The sequence below is a fragment of the Branchiostoma floridae genome, chromosome 2 (genome assembly GCF_000003815.2).
Source record: "Branchiostoma floridae strain S238N-H82 chromosome 2, Bfl_VNyyK, whole genome shotgun sequence".
In the NCBI taxonomy this organism is placed as follows: Eukaryota; Metazoa; Chordata; class Leptocardii; order Amphioxiformes; family Branchiostomatidae; genus Branchiostoma; species Branchiostoma floridae.
The window spans coordinates 5,436,426-5,453,921 of NC_049980.1; the positions used below are offsets into that span (position 1 = coordinate 5,436,426).

A 17,496-nucleotide genomic window follows, 5' to 3' on the forward strand; every position below is an offset into this window, starting at 1 on the left:
CCCCCCATTCACTATGACGGCGCTCTCTCTGTGCTCACTCTGCGACCTAAACTTTGAGCAATTTTTTTAGAAAAAAAAAAGAATCTTGGTAAATATGCTTTGTGTGTTTTTCATCTTATCAGTCACACTTTTTTTCATTATGTTTGGTACACCATGTTTGGATTTATCTAAGGTTAGACAAATCTGTTTTAGGTCGCAGTAAGGCCGTAGCGCGATCGCCGTCTAGTGGAAAGGGGTCCTTGGTACTAATTGAAATAATGACAGTGTGTAGACACTGCCATTATATAAGGACTGGTTGACTAAGCTCAATTGAGCTAAATAATAATAAAAAAAAGACTTTCCAACAACAAGACAACAGTTAAAGGTCTTATTTATTTGAAAGGAATGATTACATAAGAACTTGTTATATAAGTGAACGTAACTTAGTGAAGTGATGATAAGTGTTGGATTCTAGATCAGATAGGTTTTATAGAATCCAATTTCTGCGTTTGGTTTTGTGTCTAGCGTGCTAAGCTTAAGATTAGCAATGGCTTCGGGATCAAATCAATGTATTGAAAGAATCTCTGATAACTGTATAATGGCGGGGGGGGGGGCGATGTGACGGGACGCCAAACACATGTTAGCACGAAAGGTCGAAGATCGCCAATTAACTTGAACAACCTATCATTACTGACCTGGGGCGTTTTACAGACATTGTGTCCAAGGACAAAAGACGGGGATAGAGACGACTCCCATTCACACAACCGGTCAACGTCCTACTGCACGCCCTGGGGGTGGGGTGGGGTGGGGGTAGGGGGGTCTTATCTAAATATAAATCTACACCGTACGTACCAGGCGGTGCAGCTAGAGTACGTAATGCTATAATTATGATTATGAGTATGAGTCATGCAAGAGTGGCAATGTCGTGAGTTTTAATCTCTGATAGTTAAGACACTATGGTTGTTCGTCTCAAACAAAACTATGTTGACTTTTCTGAACAGAAGATATGAATATAGATATTATGGTGCGATGTATGTAGATAAATGAGGATACGACAGTAAAGTTTATAAGAGCGACAAGGAGGGTCTTCTAAATATAAATTTGCACCGTGCCGGGTGGCGCCGCTAGAACACGTAATACTTTTATGATACAGGAGTCATGCAGGAGTGGCAATGTCTTTAATTCTAAACTATAGTACTTAAATTATCAAGGAGCTACGGTTGTCCGTCTCGATCGTAAACCGTCGTTGCCATTTCAAACGGTCGTTGCCATATCGCTGACTGGTCGATACCACTTCCTAACTTTCTGCGGTAGGAGGGGGGGTGAGTGACAGAGAAAAGACAATATATAAACCAACTGTTCAGCTGCAAATGTATACGACAGTATCATGATGAATGGCAACAAAAATGTTGAGAAAAGAGACAGAACGTACTAATACACATAAAAAAATATGACAAACGTTTACGAGACAGAAATGAGCGGCAACGACCGTCGTCACTAATGGCGACGACCGTTTACGAGACAGATAACGCGCCGCGGCGATGTCCTTTTCGGCGCTATATTCCGACGAAGTCAATGATGGCGACCTGAGACTCCGATCCCTTGTGTGTACGTAATTCGGGTGGACAGGAAGAACGTGCAGTACATGGGACAACAGCAAGAGGCATACATGGAAAGACAGAGAAAACAGACACAGTCAAACAAAACGATTATGACTCAAGAGAAAATATGAATATGGGAACGGAACGACACATGTAGATACTAGGGATACAACAGTAATCATATAAGATCGACAGTATTTTTTAGAAACGATGTTCATAGTGAAATATGCATACTACATTCATAACTGAAGTGACGTCCTTTAAGAGAAACCATATTTAATTCAAGAGCAGCAATAGTATTATTCCTAACATGTTGTTTGGCCATTTGTAAGGTAAGTCTTTATGATATGCGTATTTCTTTCCGAAGTAGTTTCTTTCTTTCCGACAATTTCGTGAAGACTCGCAATCACAGTGACAAATAGCTACACTTCTGTCCATCATTCGTGGAGAGGAACAATTGATTATGATGAATAGATCTAACAAGATACAGAGATTCAGTTATTGTGTGATGTAGTTTACATGCGTATCCTTATCCTGCTCAATCCCCAGCTACCGTATCTTTCATAGTAAGACTAATTGTAAATTGTACCATTTCCAGTACTACCTCTACTGGAAAAGTCATTTGGCAGAAGAAGAAGCTTCGATGTCAGCTGTGAGTCTTACAGCTCAAGATGAAGTCTCATATAGAATGCTCGTGTGGGTGTCCACTATGTAGTATTACTATAGTACCATCAGGTGTGTAGCATGACCTTACCTTTGGTGGGAGAGGAGCCGCCGCTGCTACCGGAGCCGCCGCTGCTGCGGGAGAAGCACTGTTGACAGATATATCAATGTCAAGGTGCAGCCACATAAGCGTGTATATCATGTCTGTATTGACTCTTTTTCATATTTTATACGCCAAACTATTGAAAGGCAAGGTCAAGATTCATGTTTCCTTTATCCCAGGTACGTATGCCTTTTATGCATTTGTAACTGTAACCTTATTTTCTGTGTTAAATAGAACTTGTTTGTTTGTGTGTGTGCGTATGTGTGTGTGTGTTTGTATGTATGTGTAATAAATCAAGTGTCTGCAGAAACTTACGATTTGGCGCAGCATAAGGCGATAAGGCCCGCCAGGAGCAACAGGCCCAGCAGACACAACAGCGCCGCCAGCGCCGCGACAGGGATGCCCAGTCCACTGCCACCTGAAATATACATACTATGTATTTAGATCCGGCAGCTATCATAATGCTAAGAGAGGTAAGTACATAAAAGATTGCTTTGTCATTAGAAAACATTGTTTGTGAGGCTAAACTCATGTTTCCATTCCTTTTATACCCCTTTCCACTAAGACGGCGCTCTAGCCGCGCCCTCGCTGCGACCTTAAATTTGACATATCGCACAACGAATTGTAATAGAAAAGAAATGACTATTTTTACACGTCGTGTGCTTTTTTGTCTTATCAGTCACACTTTTACGTTTTGAGTAACATATCCAGTGTGAAAGCGAAGGCTACACACATCTAAATTTTAGATCACCTTCTAGTGGAAAGGGTGCCTTAGATACACGAAAAAGTAACTTTGAGGTGCCTTGAGCTTTGCTTCTGATAAGCCCTAAAATTAGGTAAATAATTCAATACTCACCTCCATCCCCGATTGCCGTGCAGGTTGGTACTTCGTCAGTCCATGTGCCGTCCTCCTGGCACGTGATGCTTGTCTCCCCTTCTAGCGTGAAGCCGTCGTCACAGCTGAAGTCCACCTTGCCTGCCTGGAAGGACGTGCCGCGCCGGGAGCCGTTTACCGGTGCCCCGGGGTCTTCGCAATGTGCACCTGAGAATCGTTGGCACAATAACGTACAACGGCCATGCTAACGTCGAACTTCGCGATTTCAAACCTCGATACTTGATGACAAAGTAACGTCATGTTCAGAAAAACCTTCGTTGCTTAACGATCCTTAAGTAATATTCAACCCTTCGTATGTACATCTTTATCCGTGGGGTGACCAATATTTGTTGTCGACACCGGTTATATATTAAGGGATATCAAGTCGATGGACGATGATTTCAAAGTGTGGCATTTTTAGAATATGGCAGTTTGAAACCACTATCCGTCAACTTTTTAATATCCCTAAATACCCTGTTCGTTAGAACAATGAATATAAATACCCTGCAGACAAAGGTAAACTAGCGTTAAATGATCAAGTTCTTTCACACATATTGTAATTGTTATAAGCAAGCTACACTGTGCTGTGGCATTGCAAACTTACCGTTATTTGTTACAAATTTTGAATATCATTACGTCACCTCCGTTGAACCACTGTTCCATCCTGTTAGTTGCGGGATCAGTGCCCTGTTGTCCGGACACGATGAAAACCTTCTCGGGGTCGTCCGTGATCCTCTCCAGCCTTCCCGCGTCAACGTTGTCCCCCAGACCGATGGCAAAGATCGTGGTGTTCTCGTGACGGACGGACTGAGCGGCGAAGTCCACGGAATCGTCCGACCGACCGTCGGTCACGAGGACCAGGGCGTCGGGACTTTCCGGGCGGTTGCCGCTCACTGATGAAAAGCTGTCCTGCAAGTCGATTATAAAACGGTCAGTTATCTTCATTTGTTTGGTTAAAAATACTGTACATGGCAGAAATGACTTTCTTTGCAAGCGTCACCTATTCTTTTTTGTCCTGAATGTAATTTTTGCCTTACCGGTGCGTTGTCAGAGGCAGTGCTTAAAATTGTATACAATTTAAACCTAATTGAATCAACACATTTTCCTTGTGGTTTCATAAATGTGCCAGGTCGGAACTAGAACTCTAAGCTACAATCGCGATATTAAGTAATCACACTACCCGGTTCTTAAACAGCCGGTCTTTCAAAAAAGGAGCTAGCGTTTGCGCCTAAACAGTATACTCAAGAATATCTCGAGAAGAAAGTATCCAACTATTTTGCGGTTTTTATCTTTCCATTTCTTACTAAGGAACCTATCCAGCCATACCATGTGCGCCAGGCTGGAACTTGAACCCTAAGCTATAATCGTGTTATTAAGTCATCACCCTAAACAATGCGTTGACCGGCGGTGTTTCAAAAAAGGATCAAGCGGTTGCGCCTAAACAGGGTCCGTAAACTCGGTATACTCAAGAATATCTCGAGAAGGAATTACCCGACTATTTTGCGGTTTTCATCTTTCCATTCCTTACTAAGGAACCTATCCAACCATACAATGTGCGCCAGGCCGGAACTTGAACCCTAAGCTATAATCGTGTTATTAAGTCATCACCCTACCCGGTGCGTTGACAGGCGGTCTTTTAAAAAAGGAGCTAGCGGTTTCGCCTTAACAGGGTCCGTATACTCAAAAATATCTCGAAAAGAAAGTATCCGACTATTTTGCGGTTTTCATCTTTCCATTTCTTACAAAGGGACCTATCTAACCATACCAAGTGTGCTGGCCGGAATTGAACCCTAAGCTACAATCGCGTTATTAGGTCATCACCCTACCCGGTGCGTTGACAGGCGGTGTTTCAAACAAGTGCTTTAAAAAAAGCTGTACCTTGCCGGGTAGTAGGGATTTCGTCAGGAAAAGGTACCTCGGCGCTTCACCAGTGTTCATCAGTTAACATGAGGATCACATCAAAATAATCAGAGACAACCACAGAGTTCCACATGTCGCCCCCCTTCCACCCCAATTCTTGTACGGGAAAGCTTTAGTGACTTCTCCAGCTGCCAATCCAGTCTCAAATCTATTTTTCACACAATACAAACTCTATCAAGGACATTCATAGTCACAAATGTCTTTAAAATGTACTTACCTGGCTACTAGCCCCGAAGTTTGCGGCTATTTTTTTGTTTCATGTTGTTGCAATGTAATAGCGACACCTAGCAACTGTAGTATGAAATGCAGCAAAAATCCCCAAGTGTAGGGAAATTTACCTCATTAACATAATCTATGTCAGATAAATTATTGGCACAATAAACCGGTATTGTAAAACTTTTTGACCCACAATGAGTATGCATTATTCTTTATTACAAAATAAATTCCTTCTGATGCAATTTTTGATATATCTTTATGATAAACATGGGTTAAAGCGTAGATTTATTTACGCTGGACCACATACGTCTAAAATACAGTTTTAATACTGGCCTGCAATGTACCCTTGTCGTAACTAAGCCATAAAATTGGGCAAAGAGAAAAGGGCCTTTTGAAGGGCCTTTGGAAGGGCTGGGTTAACATTGAACCATTGATTGAACCATTGATTGAACCATGTAAAGATCGGGCCTCATTAACTTGCCGGGCTAAGGCCCGGCAAGGTAAAAAGGAGCTAGCGGTTGCGCCTAAACAGGATCCGTATACTCAAGAATATCTCGAGAAGGAAGTATCCGACTATTTTGCGGTTTTCATCTTTCCATTCCTTACTAAGGCACCTATCCAACCATACCAAGTGTGCCAGGTCGGAAGTTGAACCCTAAGCTACGATCGCGTTCTTAAAAAACCCTACCCGGTCCGTTGACAGGTGGTCTTTCAAAAAAGGAGCTAGCGGTTGCGCCTAAAATGGGGCCGTATACTCAAGAATATCTCGAGAAGAAAGTATCCGACTATTTTGCGGTTTTCATCTTTCTATTTTTTACAAACACAGTTCCTTTCTGTCTTTGCTTTAGGTAGATCTTTAACCCATTAATCAATATCCATCTATTCAATCAACATTGCTGAAATGATACAGTTGAATTATGTTGATTTTACAAATACATATTGCACAACATTTATTCCACTAATACTAAATACCCATATTCGAAAATAAAAAGACTGAATGTGACGATACGGTCTACCTTTCGTTAAAGAAACAGAGACAAGAATACCTGCCGGACGGCATCCATGGCATTTCCCAAGAAGCTCCCACCGCCAAGATGCTGGATCCCTCGTACGGCTTCAAGAACCCTCTCCTTGTCTTCAAAGTCGTTTAGGTCGAACTCCTTACGGGTGATGTCGCTGAACTGCATGAGGCCATAGCGGGTCTTACCCTGGGGGTAGGGGTGGGTACCAGAAAGAAAATTCAGTTCCAGGTTCGGTTCAGTTCGAGAGGATTAGGTCCAGGTCCGGACCCGAACCTGAACCTAATTAAGTATTTGAAAACAATCATGTGAATGGACGATTAATTTCGCTACAAAGAAGTAGGTTTTGTGGAGTATTTGACTCCCACTGGCGTTCTGAAATCCTGGAAGACTAACTGTATCTGTACGATCGGCTGTGCAACTTTGTAGAAATGGCTATAAACTCTACTCCACTTCGCTCTTGTTACTTTCTTCGACCGGTAAGCCCCCAAAACTTGGGAATGCCTGATCATATAATCTCTTTATTTTCCAATAGGTCCAACATCCGGTCTACCGAATTTTTTCAGGTCCTGTTAAAAAAACGCTTTTGTACCGGTACGATGTACCGGTACCCACCCCTACCTGGGGGTCCTGCCGACGGTTGATGATGTCCTGGACCATGGTCTTCGCCGTGTCGAAGTGGGACTGGTCCAGGCTGCCGGAGCTGTCCACTAGGAACACCACGTCCCAGCCGTACTGATTGGCACGGTTGTTAGGATCTGTTCCGTTAAAAAAGACACTAGTTTAGAGAAGTCTTATAACCCCTGCTTTGTCATTGAGCCGGTTAGTCGAATTTGCCGAAGCTCGATATTTTTTACTCACTATATATATATATATAGATAGAGAAGATGCTGATACAGTAAGCATAGTCCTGTGGCCAGAAGTGATCAGTGGTCTTGCATTAAAAAAAAATAGTAAATGTTCAAACACAGTTACCATTGGGACTAAAATCAAAATTAGATCAGCAAAAAATATAAATCTCGAATTACAAGAACTTAAGTGGCAAACGTGTAGGCAATCAGTAATAGAAAACTACAAGATTTTCTTCAAACTCTTGATCTAGACTTAATCGTCCTTCAACAAAGCCCCTGGGGTTATGTTTATACTCATTACATACTACCTACCCTTGAAGATATTTGTTTGCATAAGTAATTTACCTTCGCAGCGATGGGAATCGACGGTTGCTACGCACTGTAGTCCGCTTCTGCATGGGTTGGGGCTGCATGGATCACCCACTAGATATAGATATATCGTCAATACATTAGTGCTGTTCTTGTCCGTCTACCAATGCATTGTATGTATTCCACTGTATGCATTCCTATAGTAGTATAGTGTGTAACCCTATTCAATCTTGTGTAGAGTCTTTAAATTTATTGACGATGAGTCAACTATTCACCGAAGTTATTTGATATATGTATATATATATATATATATATATATATATATATATATATATATATATATATATACTTTATATGGTGTCGTGTTGGTGTAAGTGTTGGGGTGTTTAGCCCAGAAGCCAGGTGCTGGGTTTGAATCTTCTGACATGCCACCGATGCTGTGCCTTTGTGAAAGCACATAATAACACGCCGTTCCTCACTCAACCTAGGTGTAAAAATGGGTACATGATATTCGGTTGGGGAGGTTGGGATCCGTCTTCCAACACGAAGTCCTAGTCACTGTAGGCAAGGACCAACTGCCTCTACGGCTTCAAAAGGCTATGGGACTACATTTACTCCTTACTGAAAATACATTTAGTATAGTATGACAAAGACTACTAGAGTATGCTTACGTGTTTGACCTATAAATGGTTTTAAGGCGATGTAAGTGTCCAGGAATTCGAGAGCCAATTGTAAAGTTTTATAGTGAAGTATCTGTTGTAGTCGGAGATGTAGTCATATGAAGCTTTACATGTAAATGTCACAATGTGTGTAATTATTGTTATTCTTCATTAAAGCTTTAAAATAAGGATGGCATAGTAACTTACATCTGCACATCGGAGCATCACCGGACCACGTGCCGTCTGCTTGACACGTAATGCTTGCCTCTCCAACGACTGCATAACCATCATTACAGCTGTAGTCCACCTGGCCACCTTGGAAGAAGGACCCACGTCTGATGCCGTTCATTGGCATACCTGGATCCCTGCATTCCACAGCTACAGGTGAGGGAATAATGTGTAGTAAAGATATGCCGAACATGTTTTGCCTTTATCTGTTAGAATAATTTTTGTGGAGTCAAAGTTTTGGTAATCGCACAATAGACCGATCCAGCGGCCCTATCCAGACGTAGAAATGCAACATAAAACATTCAAATGTTCTGCCGGACGAAGGATGCTATCATTGGCTGAACTGCTAATTGGCATGGATAGCCAGGGTGTTAATAGAAAGACATACCAAAGCAAGATCATAGTTTTAGTACCCTTGGAAGACTGATGAGTTTTTTTCGTCTTATCATATACTGCTTAAAAAGTACAATTCTGATTCTACCCGCTCGATTTGATAATAGAGACTCGAAACAGTAAACAGTTGCACATAATAAGTCAAAACATCCAAGCCCGTAAGCATGCAAAGTGAAGGAAGTGATAAGTGCTATTCTAGTCCAGTAAATTTACATGGCTTCTGTATTTATACACCTAAATTGGTGGGTAAGATGGCATATCGAACAACATTTCGTAGACTTGTGCACCTGTATTTGACACTACAGGAGACGTAGTTGTATTTTGTAACAAACAATATTCATGTATGATTCACACGAATTTTCCTTCGGACGTAACCTAATTTTAGAATCGAAATTAATGAAAGGAAAATAAGATTTCACCTCTGTTTAACCAGTTGACGAGCTTGTTGTTGGCAGCAGGTAGAGCATCGTCATTGGGGACGGGGAGAACCTTCTCTGGATCTCCGGCGATGCCTCGCAATGTTTGGCGGTCCAAGTCTTCTCCTACGCCGACGACGAAAACGTTGACGCCCTTTTGCCGAGTCGACAGGGAGGGGAAGGAAATGTCGTCACTCGACTTTCCATCCGTCACGACGACGAGCGTGTCTGGGATTTCTTCCCTGTTTCCATTGTCTGCAGAAAAACTGATCTGTACAGACAAAATTCGTATGGTCAAACTCAACTCCATCCCCCATTTTTATTTTTTATTTTGCCACATAAAATGGCAATTCTTGTCCATTTCAAGTAACATTGAAAGCATACATCAGTGGAAATATACAAAACAATCTCAAAGCTAAGGAATGTCCCAACTCAATTTTTTTAAATGGCCGATAATATGTGCAAATAATTAATTGTACCAAACATTATGATATACGTAATGCATAATTACAATTTAATTTAAACATCTGACTTTATCTTTAACAGAATTCTCCTATGGGATAAAGTCAATTATGAATTAACGTATGATAAGCTATGGGTTGTTAATTTAGAAAAGCAAACAAATAAGAAACTGTCCAAGTATTAGCAATCCATTCAAAGACTGTACAGCTATGTAGCATCATCACGTACCATAAAGCATAAAGGATGTTATAGAAACGTTTGCTGAAATTGGCAAGTAATATATGTGACCATGATATTTACACATGTTGAAGCAATGAAGCTGTTATTACATTTAATTCTTAGATTATCATACCGTTCTGGTGTGGTCAATGGCTTCTCCGGTGAAAGTTGCCCCACCGAGGTAGCTCAGGCCATCGATGGCTTCTGAAATCTGCGTCTTATTGTCGTAATCTTTCAGAAAGACTACGTCACTAGGGGAGTCACTGTACTGCACCAGGCCGATGCGTGTAAGACCCGTGTGTATTGGTAGGTCGTCCACTATGTCTTTGGCGTATTGCTTCACTTTCTCGAAGTTGGACTGTCCTAAGCTTGTCGAGCTATCGAGTAGGAAGATCAGGTCCCAGCCACACTCGTTGAGTCTGTCATACATTCGAGGGCGAGTCGTAAGTCCTGTATCAAAGAGAATGTTAAATATGTTTTATGATATGAAATATTTCAGGTACGACGTGGTCTAGAAGCGTGCTCTTGTACAAAATTATTGTAACATTTCCTCATCATACACTTTATTAAATTAGTAGTTCTTTGAAATGGAGTCCGATGGGTAACTATGATCCCAATGTTATCACTTAAATCTATGAATCAATGAAGATTAGACATCCAGGCAAAAAGATCACAGTTACTTCAGCAACTGGAAATATTTTAATATTTTGGAAATGGTCAGAAGTTCCAGGTAGCAAAACGACTTAAATCACTCAGTGTCTTTATTGTCATGTTTATTCTCGTTCAATCTGGACATTGACGTTGAATTACGTACAGTGTATAAAATGTACATATCAGCAAGAAGTTTAATAAAATCTGTATATTTTACGATGTGAAAGAGAAGATGAGTCCATTTCAAACCAGATTAGGAAAGAAATAGCCATAGCCCACACACAGGCTGCTGTATATATACACGTACAATGCGTGCATATAAATCATGATGTACTTACCTGACGGACGGGCAACTGTAGTCGTTGGAAGGGAAGCTGTAAAAGCAGGTGAGATTCTTCATTATTATTCTACACAATGTCAAAAAGGCGACAGAATTGTAACAATATCAACTTTAAAGATAACCAATTCAACTCTATGGTACAGAAGCTTTGGCTTGTTAACTAAACATCACTTAAAAGGGCATTTTAACGTACCACATCTGGGACCCCAGTATCCATTGGCACATTGACAGCGATAGGAGGTGACAGTCTGGAAACATTGCCCTCCATTTCTACATGGATTAGGGCTGCATGGATCACCAACTGCAAAATATGGTCAGGTGTTCAGGTTACAAATTCATTTTGCTGAAATTAATGTTTCTCTTCAGGACCGATATTGAACAACCAAATGCATTGTGTACGTCATACGAAGACTCAGTTGACATCCGCGAACGCGTCAATTTCCACCCGTTTCCAAAATCAATTGCAATCATACTGGAATTTGTACACAGACTGAAAAGTGAGGTAATACAAGGTATAGATTGCAAAAAATATCGGCAAACAGAATGATACTAATGTGATACAATGTTTGTAAGACATACTTTTTGTCGTAAAATCTCTATACGAAGTATATTTCGAGCCCTTAGCAATGTGTTCCAAAGTCTTCCCAGAAGAATTGAAAGAAAATAAACAACCTATCGTGTTCTGTGAGTTCAATCATACCTTCCTGACATGTTAGATCTTATTATGATGTAACTTTTTTGGTCAACTTTTATTTCTTCGCAACAATTTGGCAGTGCCTAGAGGATATTACCCATATATTTGAATCAAGATAACGTTAGAAAAACACTGAATGAGTATTGTCATGTATAAAGTAATCACTTTAAAAGTGACGAGAAATAAACGTACCTCTACAGACAGGAACATCGCCACTCCACGTGCCGTTAGTATGGCATGTGATGGAGCTGGTACCGACCAGCGTGTGACCGTCGTGGCAGCTGAAGTCCACCTGCCCACCCTGGTAGAACGTGCCTTGTCGGGTACCAGCTGTAGGTGCACCTGGATCTCCACAGTAAGCCGCTAGGGTGACAAATTAAGAATGTACTAAATCAACTGAAATAGACTAAATACATAATGAATGATATTCCAATATCAAATTGTCGGTTAACCTAGTTCACAGTAAGACCCAAGCATGATTTGTTTTTGTTATGACTGAAAGATCCTGATGTAAGAAAAATGTTCCTGAAAACTTAACAAAGTAACAATGGTAAAAATTATATTTTGATATCATTAAACCCACTGTTACTTTGTTAAATTACTTAAAAGTATAGTATGAAGGTAGCTAAGGCAACTCTACATGTGTATAATGAAATTTGTGCAAAAGTGACTTAATTTGTCTGATTGATGAGGCAACTCTATGCCTCAAGTGCAATTTATGATAGGACCTTCATACATATGCAACACATGTAATTATGTAGAAACTAGAATTTGTACTGTGAACAGATAGCAAATGGGAAAGGGCATCACATGCGTAAACTTAAAGATTCATTCACTTAGGTTTGCACTACGCTCAACAAAAGTCTAAAAGGATAGGACTAGCACAAATAGGAAACTCCACCTATGGGAATATTGTGATGTGTGAAAATTCGCGTAAAACGCTACAGGTTACCTCAAATGGTATAAACAAAACAGTTGAACAACACTCACCACTGCACAGCCATGTCTTCAACGACCTTATGATCTGGAGGCGAGATTCTGGATCCGAAACCTGAAGAACGTATTGCGGATGTCCGGCGATCTCCATCAATGTGTCCCTGTCCACTGAGTCTCCCATGCCGACGGCAAACACCGTGATGCCCTGGTGTCTGGCGGCCTGGGATGCGTAGATGACGGGGTCATAGGACACGCCGTCTGTCATGACGATCAGAGCGTCAGGGCGGTGGGGACGGTTTCCACTATCTCCGAAAGCTACCTGTGATAATCACAGAAAAGTGAGGACATGGATTACTGTAAAGACAAAAACTTTCGCGGAGGTTTAATGTTCGCGGTTTTCGCGGTGGTCGCTTCACCGCGAATTTAAAACTACCACGAACATTTTCCATGGCAGTAAGAGACTACAGTGCATGGTACTACCGCAACCTTAAAACCACCGCGAAAAGTCCTTTTCCCGTTACCGCGAACTTAAATCTCCGCGAACTTAAATGCATTTACAGTATAATTCTTGTGCTGGATTGACAATGTCGGCATGACATGTATCTGTGAACCATTCTCTTGTTGCAACCTTTACTCAACCTAGTGTGTACCATAAAGGTTTTCACCCATTCATTAAAGGCAACAACGAAATCAAATTGCCAATTTGTTGGTCTTAGCAAATTCCTCTGTATGTTTGATGCATTGTTTAACGTTTCTTATTGCGTTACCAACAGGCATCTTTTATTTGAGACTTCCTCATCGAATCCAAACAATTCACATCGGCCCAAAACTTTGGATATCACCGGATACATGTAGTTGTCGCTAATGAGTATTATTATCTGACCGATAATCAGGACCAGACCAGAATGGGTCAGTACAAACATTTACATGAAATACAATCAGTAACTAAACAGGCACTTGTGTATTGTTCCACTCTATCGTTGTGCCAAATTTCAGGTCATTTAACCCAATGACGGAGATGAATTGATTTTAAAAGTTTACAGGAGAAGAAGAAGAGGAAACATCTGGAAAATCAAGATATTTCAACCAATACCTGTCGTATGGTTTAAATATAGCCAGTACATTAATTAATTAAGAATAATGCGATTCGAACCTGTCTAGCATAGTGGATTGCCCTTCCCGTGTAGGTGCCCCCACCTAGATGGCCAATGTTGTCAACGGCAGCCAGGACATCAGCCTTTGTCTGGTGCTGGTTCAGATTGAAAGCGGTCTGTTGATTATCGTTGTACTGCACCAGCCCGATACGGGTGACACCGTCGCTGTTTATCAGCATGTCAATAGTATCTCTGGTGAAGCTCTTTTCGGCGAGAAAGGACTGATCCACGCTACCAGAGCTGTCCAGAAGGAAAACTAAATCCCAGCCCTCAACGTCCAGGCGGTCACAGGACGGCACTACAGAAAACATGGACAAACACGAATAAATGATATGCATATCATGCGTTTTATAAATGCATCCATATGCATAATGGTTATGTATAGTAGTCTAGTGTCATGCTTGAGTATTGTTGCCTTAAGAGAGAGAGAGATAGAGCTATAGAAGGTGATTAGAATATTGGTGAAGATTTTGCCAATGTTGGTGACATGTGAACACTCGACTTCAATTTTAATTCCTGCGTACGTACCTCTGCAAGTTGGCACAGGATTACTCCATGTTTGGTCAGCTTGGCAGGTGGCACTGGATGCTCCACTCAGTTCGTACCTCTCGTTGCAAGTGAACTGGACCTGGTCTTGAAATGAGGTGGCGCCTAGAGGACGCAACGTTCCAAATGCTGGAGCCGTCAATGGCTGACACTGGAGAGCTAGATCAACAAACGGTGTCAATAACTATTTTTTTTTTCATTTCGTAACGTAAAATTTGCACTGGAAAATTAATTTAATACTATTGACTTGACAAGAGTAAAATCCATATGTGAACTTTAAACAACATAAAGGTATATATGGATCAAAATTTCAATGACCACATTCACATTCTTGAGGATCAGTACTGATGACCGATCACTTCAAACGTGACCTCGCGAGAGTTACGCGTGATCTTCTTTGACACGTGATCTTGCCGATACGTGACGTCAGCAATAGGACAAAAGTACAAGGGAGTTTGACGTCACGTATCCACAAGATTCCTTGTCAATACAACCACGTGTCTTTAACTCTCGCGAGTTTACGTTCTGAGTCATCAGCATTGATCCTGAAGAAGGCGGCAACGGTCGATACAGATTTGATCCGTGTATACCTCTGTGTTGGAAGAAAGTCTAGCCGTGTGCTACTTATTATTACCAACACAGATGATATCCCATGGAGCAAAATATGTAATGACATGTTCCTTTTCATAGAATTCAACGTTATCCAAAATCTTACGTTGGCATCTTGGAATAGGGCCATTCCATGTTCCGTCTGCCTGGCACGTGACACTGGAGACCCCGTTCAGTTCGTATCCCCGGTTACAGGTGAACGTCACCACGTCCTGGTAGGAGTTCCTTCCGGCAGGAGTCAGAGCTCCGTTTGCTGGGGCCGTCAACATCCGGCATTCCTGAACTAAAGCGAAGATAAAAGTACGGTCATGAATAATTTCAAAATGTACGCGTACGTTTCTATAATATACGATGTCTTACAGCTCCTATGTCTTTTTGCTCTAAGTCAGTGAGTCGCTAAACATTTTGGAATCAGGTTTTGGAATTATGTTTTGAGATAGAGCAAGCGATTTCTTATATCAATAATGACTGGCTGTTAGTCCAAGAGAACTTGTCATTTAGATGATACGCTATTACCATCTGATACAATACCTGGTGCAGAGGTACGTAGAAAGTAAAATTTCATACACATTTCTTCAAATACCAATTTCAAACACATATTATATGAATAGCTACACTTTATGATTGGCCCGCCTGACACGTCACAATATAGTCGCCATTGTAGATCCTACGATAGCACAAGATGTACAAAACAACGACTTTGGTTGTCAATGAACACTCCTAGGCGGGCTACACTCCTTTGCCAGCTTTTGATATACGATTTTATGCTACCGTAGGATCTGCTTGGAAATTAACATCAGAGGATCCGTTCAGTTCGCAAGCATTTATCGGGAGGTGGGCTGGTGCACTTGAAGTTTGTTTACCGAGCTTCGTATTCTAGTATCCAGAGTCGCCATCATTCTGTTCCTCTCACTACTATACTGCGGAAGTTTAAAAACTACAACTTGAAATTGTTTGTGTCTATCAGTGCCAAACTCATCTTACGTGTGCATGTTGGGGCAGGGTTACTCCATGTTCCGTCAGCTTGGCACGTCACAGGAGAGACTCCGTTCAGTTGGTATCCTGTGTCACATGTGAACGTGATCCTGTTCTGGTAGTTGTTTGAACCGGTAGGGGGCGTCCGTGCTCCGTTAGTTGGGGATGTCAACGCGGGACACTGCCTGGCTGAAATAGTCAATAACCATTACGTTATGCACATATTTTGCAACAAGTTGAATCTATGCCTAAAAAGGTCTACCATCTTTTAATAAAGTAAGATAGCAACATTTCCTTCTTATTTTACTCTTCGTTAATATCTGTACACTGCAACTCGATGAACATTGCAAGCATGTATTACTTTAAAGTCGTCTTACGTGTGCATGTTCCAACAGTATTGCTCCATGTTCCATCAGCTTGGCACGTCACAGTAGAGACTCCGTTGAGTTGATATCCCGGGTTACAGTTGACTAAAACCTGGTTCGGGTAGGAGTATGGTCCGGGGGGACTCAGCGCTCCGTTAGTTGGGGCCGACAACCCCGGACATGGTCGCGCTGAAATTGTCAGTAACATTCATTCTTATGATTCTATCTCGAAAAAAAAACGACGCCTTCAAAACTATGCATGTCTTATCGTGTTTAAAAAAAGAAAGGTAAATGTGTCTATTCTATACTATATTGACATCAACAGTTAATATCAACCAAACTATTGAATCGTCTTACGTGTGCAAGTTGGAACAGGATCACTCCATGTTCCCCCGGCTTGGCACGTCACGGTATTCGCACCGTTCAGTGTGTATCCCGTGTTACAGGTGAACGATACTGTATTCCCGAAGGAGTTCGATCCGGTAGGGGGCGTTCGTGCTCCGTTACTTGGGGCCGGCAAAGTCGAACATTGTCTGGCTGAAATGTTTTGCAGAGACAAAAATTATGTTCTAAAGATGCACAAAACAATACCTTTTAATTTACGTTTATCAATCCTATTTGATAAGGGAAATGTCTTGAAATTTATCTCTGTTACTATATTTACTATTCTTAATTACCTCTTATGATTCGATTGACATTGCTGACATATAGCAAATATGAAGTCGTCTTACGTTCGCATGTTGGGACAGGGTTGCTCCATGTTCCGTCAGCTTGGCACGTCACAGGAGAGACTCCGTTTAGTTGGTGTCCTGAGTTACAGGTGACTGTAACCTGATTCGGGTAGGCGTATGGTCCGGGAGGACTCAGCGCTCCGTTGGCTGGGGTCGACAACGGTGGACATGCTCTGGCTGAAATTGTCAATAAGTAACCTTAACCTTTACAGGCATCTCTCTCTGTACTGTAAGTGTACAAAAATCCACGCATATTATGTTTAAATTAGGCAAAAGTTGTGGAGCTTGCTTCTGTTTTTCTCTTTATTATCTGGTGAATGTCTCCATGCAATTAGTTCATAGAACATTGCTAGCATATACCAACTTGCAAGTCATCTTACCTGTGCATGTCCCAACAGGGTTGCTCCATGTTCCGTCAGCTTGGCACCTCACAGGAGAGACTCCGTTCAGTTGGTATCCCGAGTTACAGGTGACTGTAACCTGGTTCGGGTAGGCGTATGGTCCGGCAGGACTCAGCGCTCCGTTAATTGGTGTCGTCAACCCCGGACATGATCTGGCTGCAATGGTTAATAACATTTTATTT

The 17,496-nt window shown here is 41.6% G+C and overlaps 1 protein-coding gene across 1 annotated transcript in view; it reads right to left on the bottom strand.

The window, feature by feature from the left end:
• Positions 1–1,042: 1,042 nt before the first annotated feature.
• LOC118431602 (CUB and sushi domain-containing protein 3-like) overlaps positions 1,043–17,496 on the bottom strand; it is a 32,453-nt gene continuing 15,999 nt past the window's right edge. Inside the window, exons 7-26 of the mRNA XM_035842847.1 lie at positions 16,195–16,371; positions 15,827–16,006; positions 14,949–15,125; positions 14,216–14,392; positions 13,687–13,985; positions 12,588–12,852; positions 11,790–11,960; positions 11,097–11,204; positions 10,902–10,937; positions 10,046–10,362; positions 9,235–9,502; positions 8,402–8,572; positions 7,572–7,649; positions 6,997–7,133; positions 6,403–6,564; positions 3,862–4,129; positions 3,203–3,388; positions 2,662–2,764; positions 2,335–2,392; positions 1,043–1,580 (exon numbers count right to left, since the gene is read on the bottom strand). Of these exons, the coding sequence (XP_035698740.1) occupies positions 1,536–1,580; positions 2,335–2,392; positions 2,662–2,764; positions 3,203–3,388; positions 3,862–4,129; positions 6,403–6,564; positions 6,997–7,133; positions 7,572–7,649; positions 8,402–8,572; positions 9,235–9,502; positions 10,046–10,362; positions 10,902–10,937; positions 11,097–11,204; positions 11,790–11,960; positions 12,588–12,852; positions 13,687–13,985; positions 14,216–14,392; positions 14,949–15,125; positions 15,827–16,006; positions 16,195–16,371 (3,383 nt within the window). The 3' untranslated portion in view covers positions 1,043–1,535. The remainder of the gene's footprint in view (positions 1,581–2,334; positions 2,393–2,661; positions 2,765–3,202; positions 3,389–3,861; positions 4,130–6,402; positions 6,565–6,996; positions 7,134–7,571; positions 7,650–8,401; positions 8,573–9,234; positions 9,503–10,045; positions 10,363–10,901; positions 10,938–11,096; positions 11,205–11,789; positions 11,961–12,587; positions 12,853–13,686; positions 13,986–14,215; positions 14,393–14,948; positions 15,126–15,826; positions 16,007–16,194; positions 16,372–17,496) is intronic.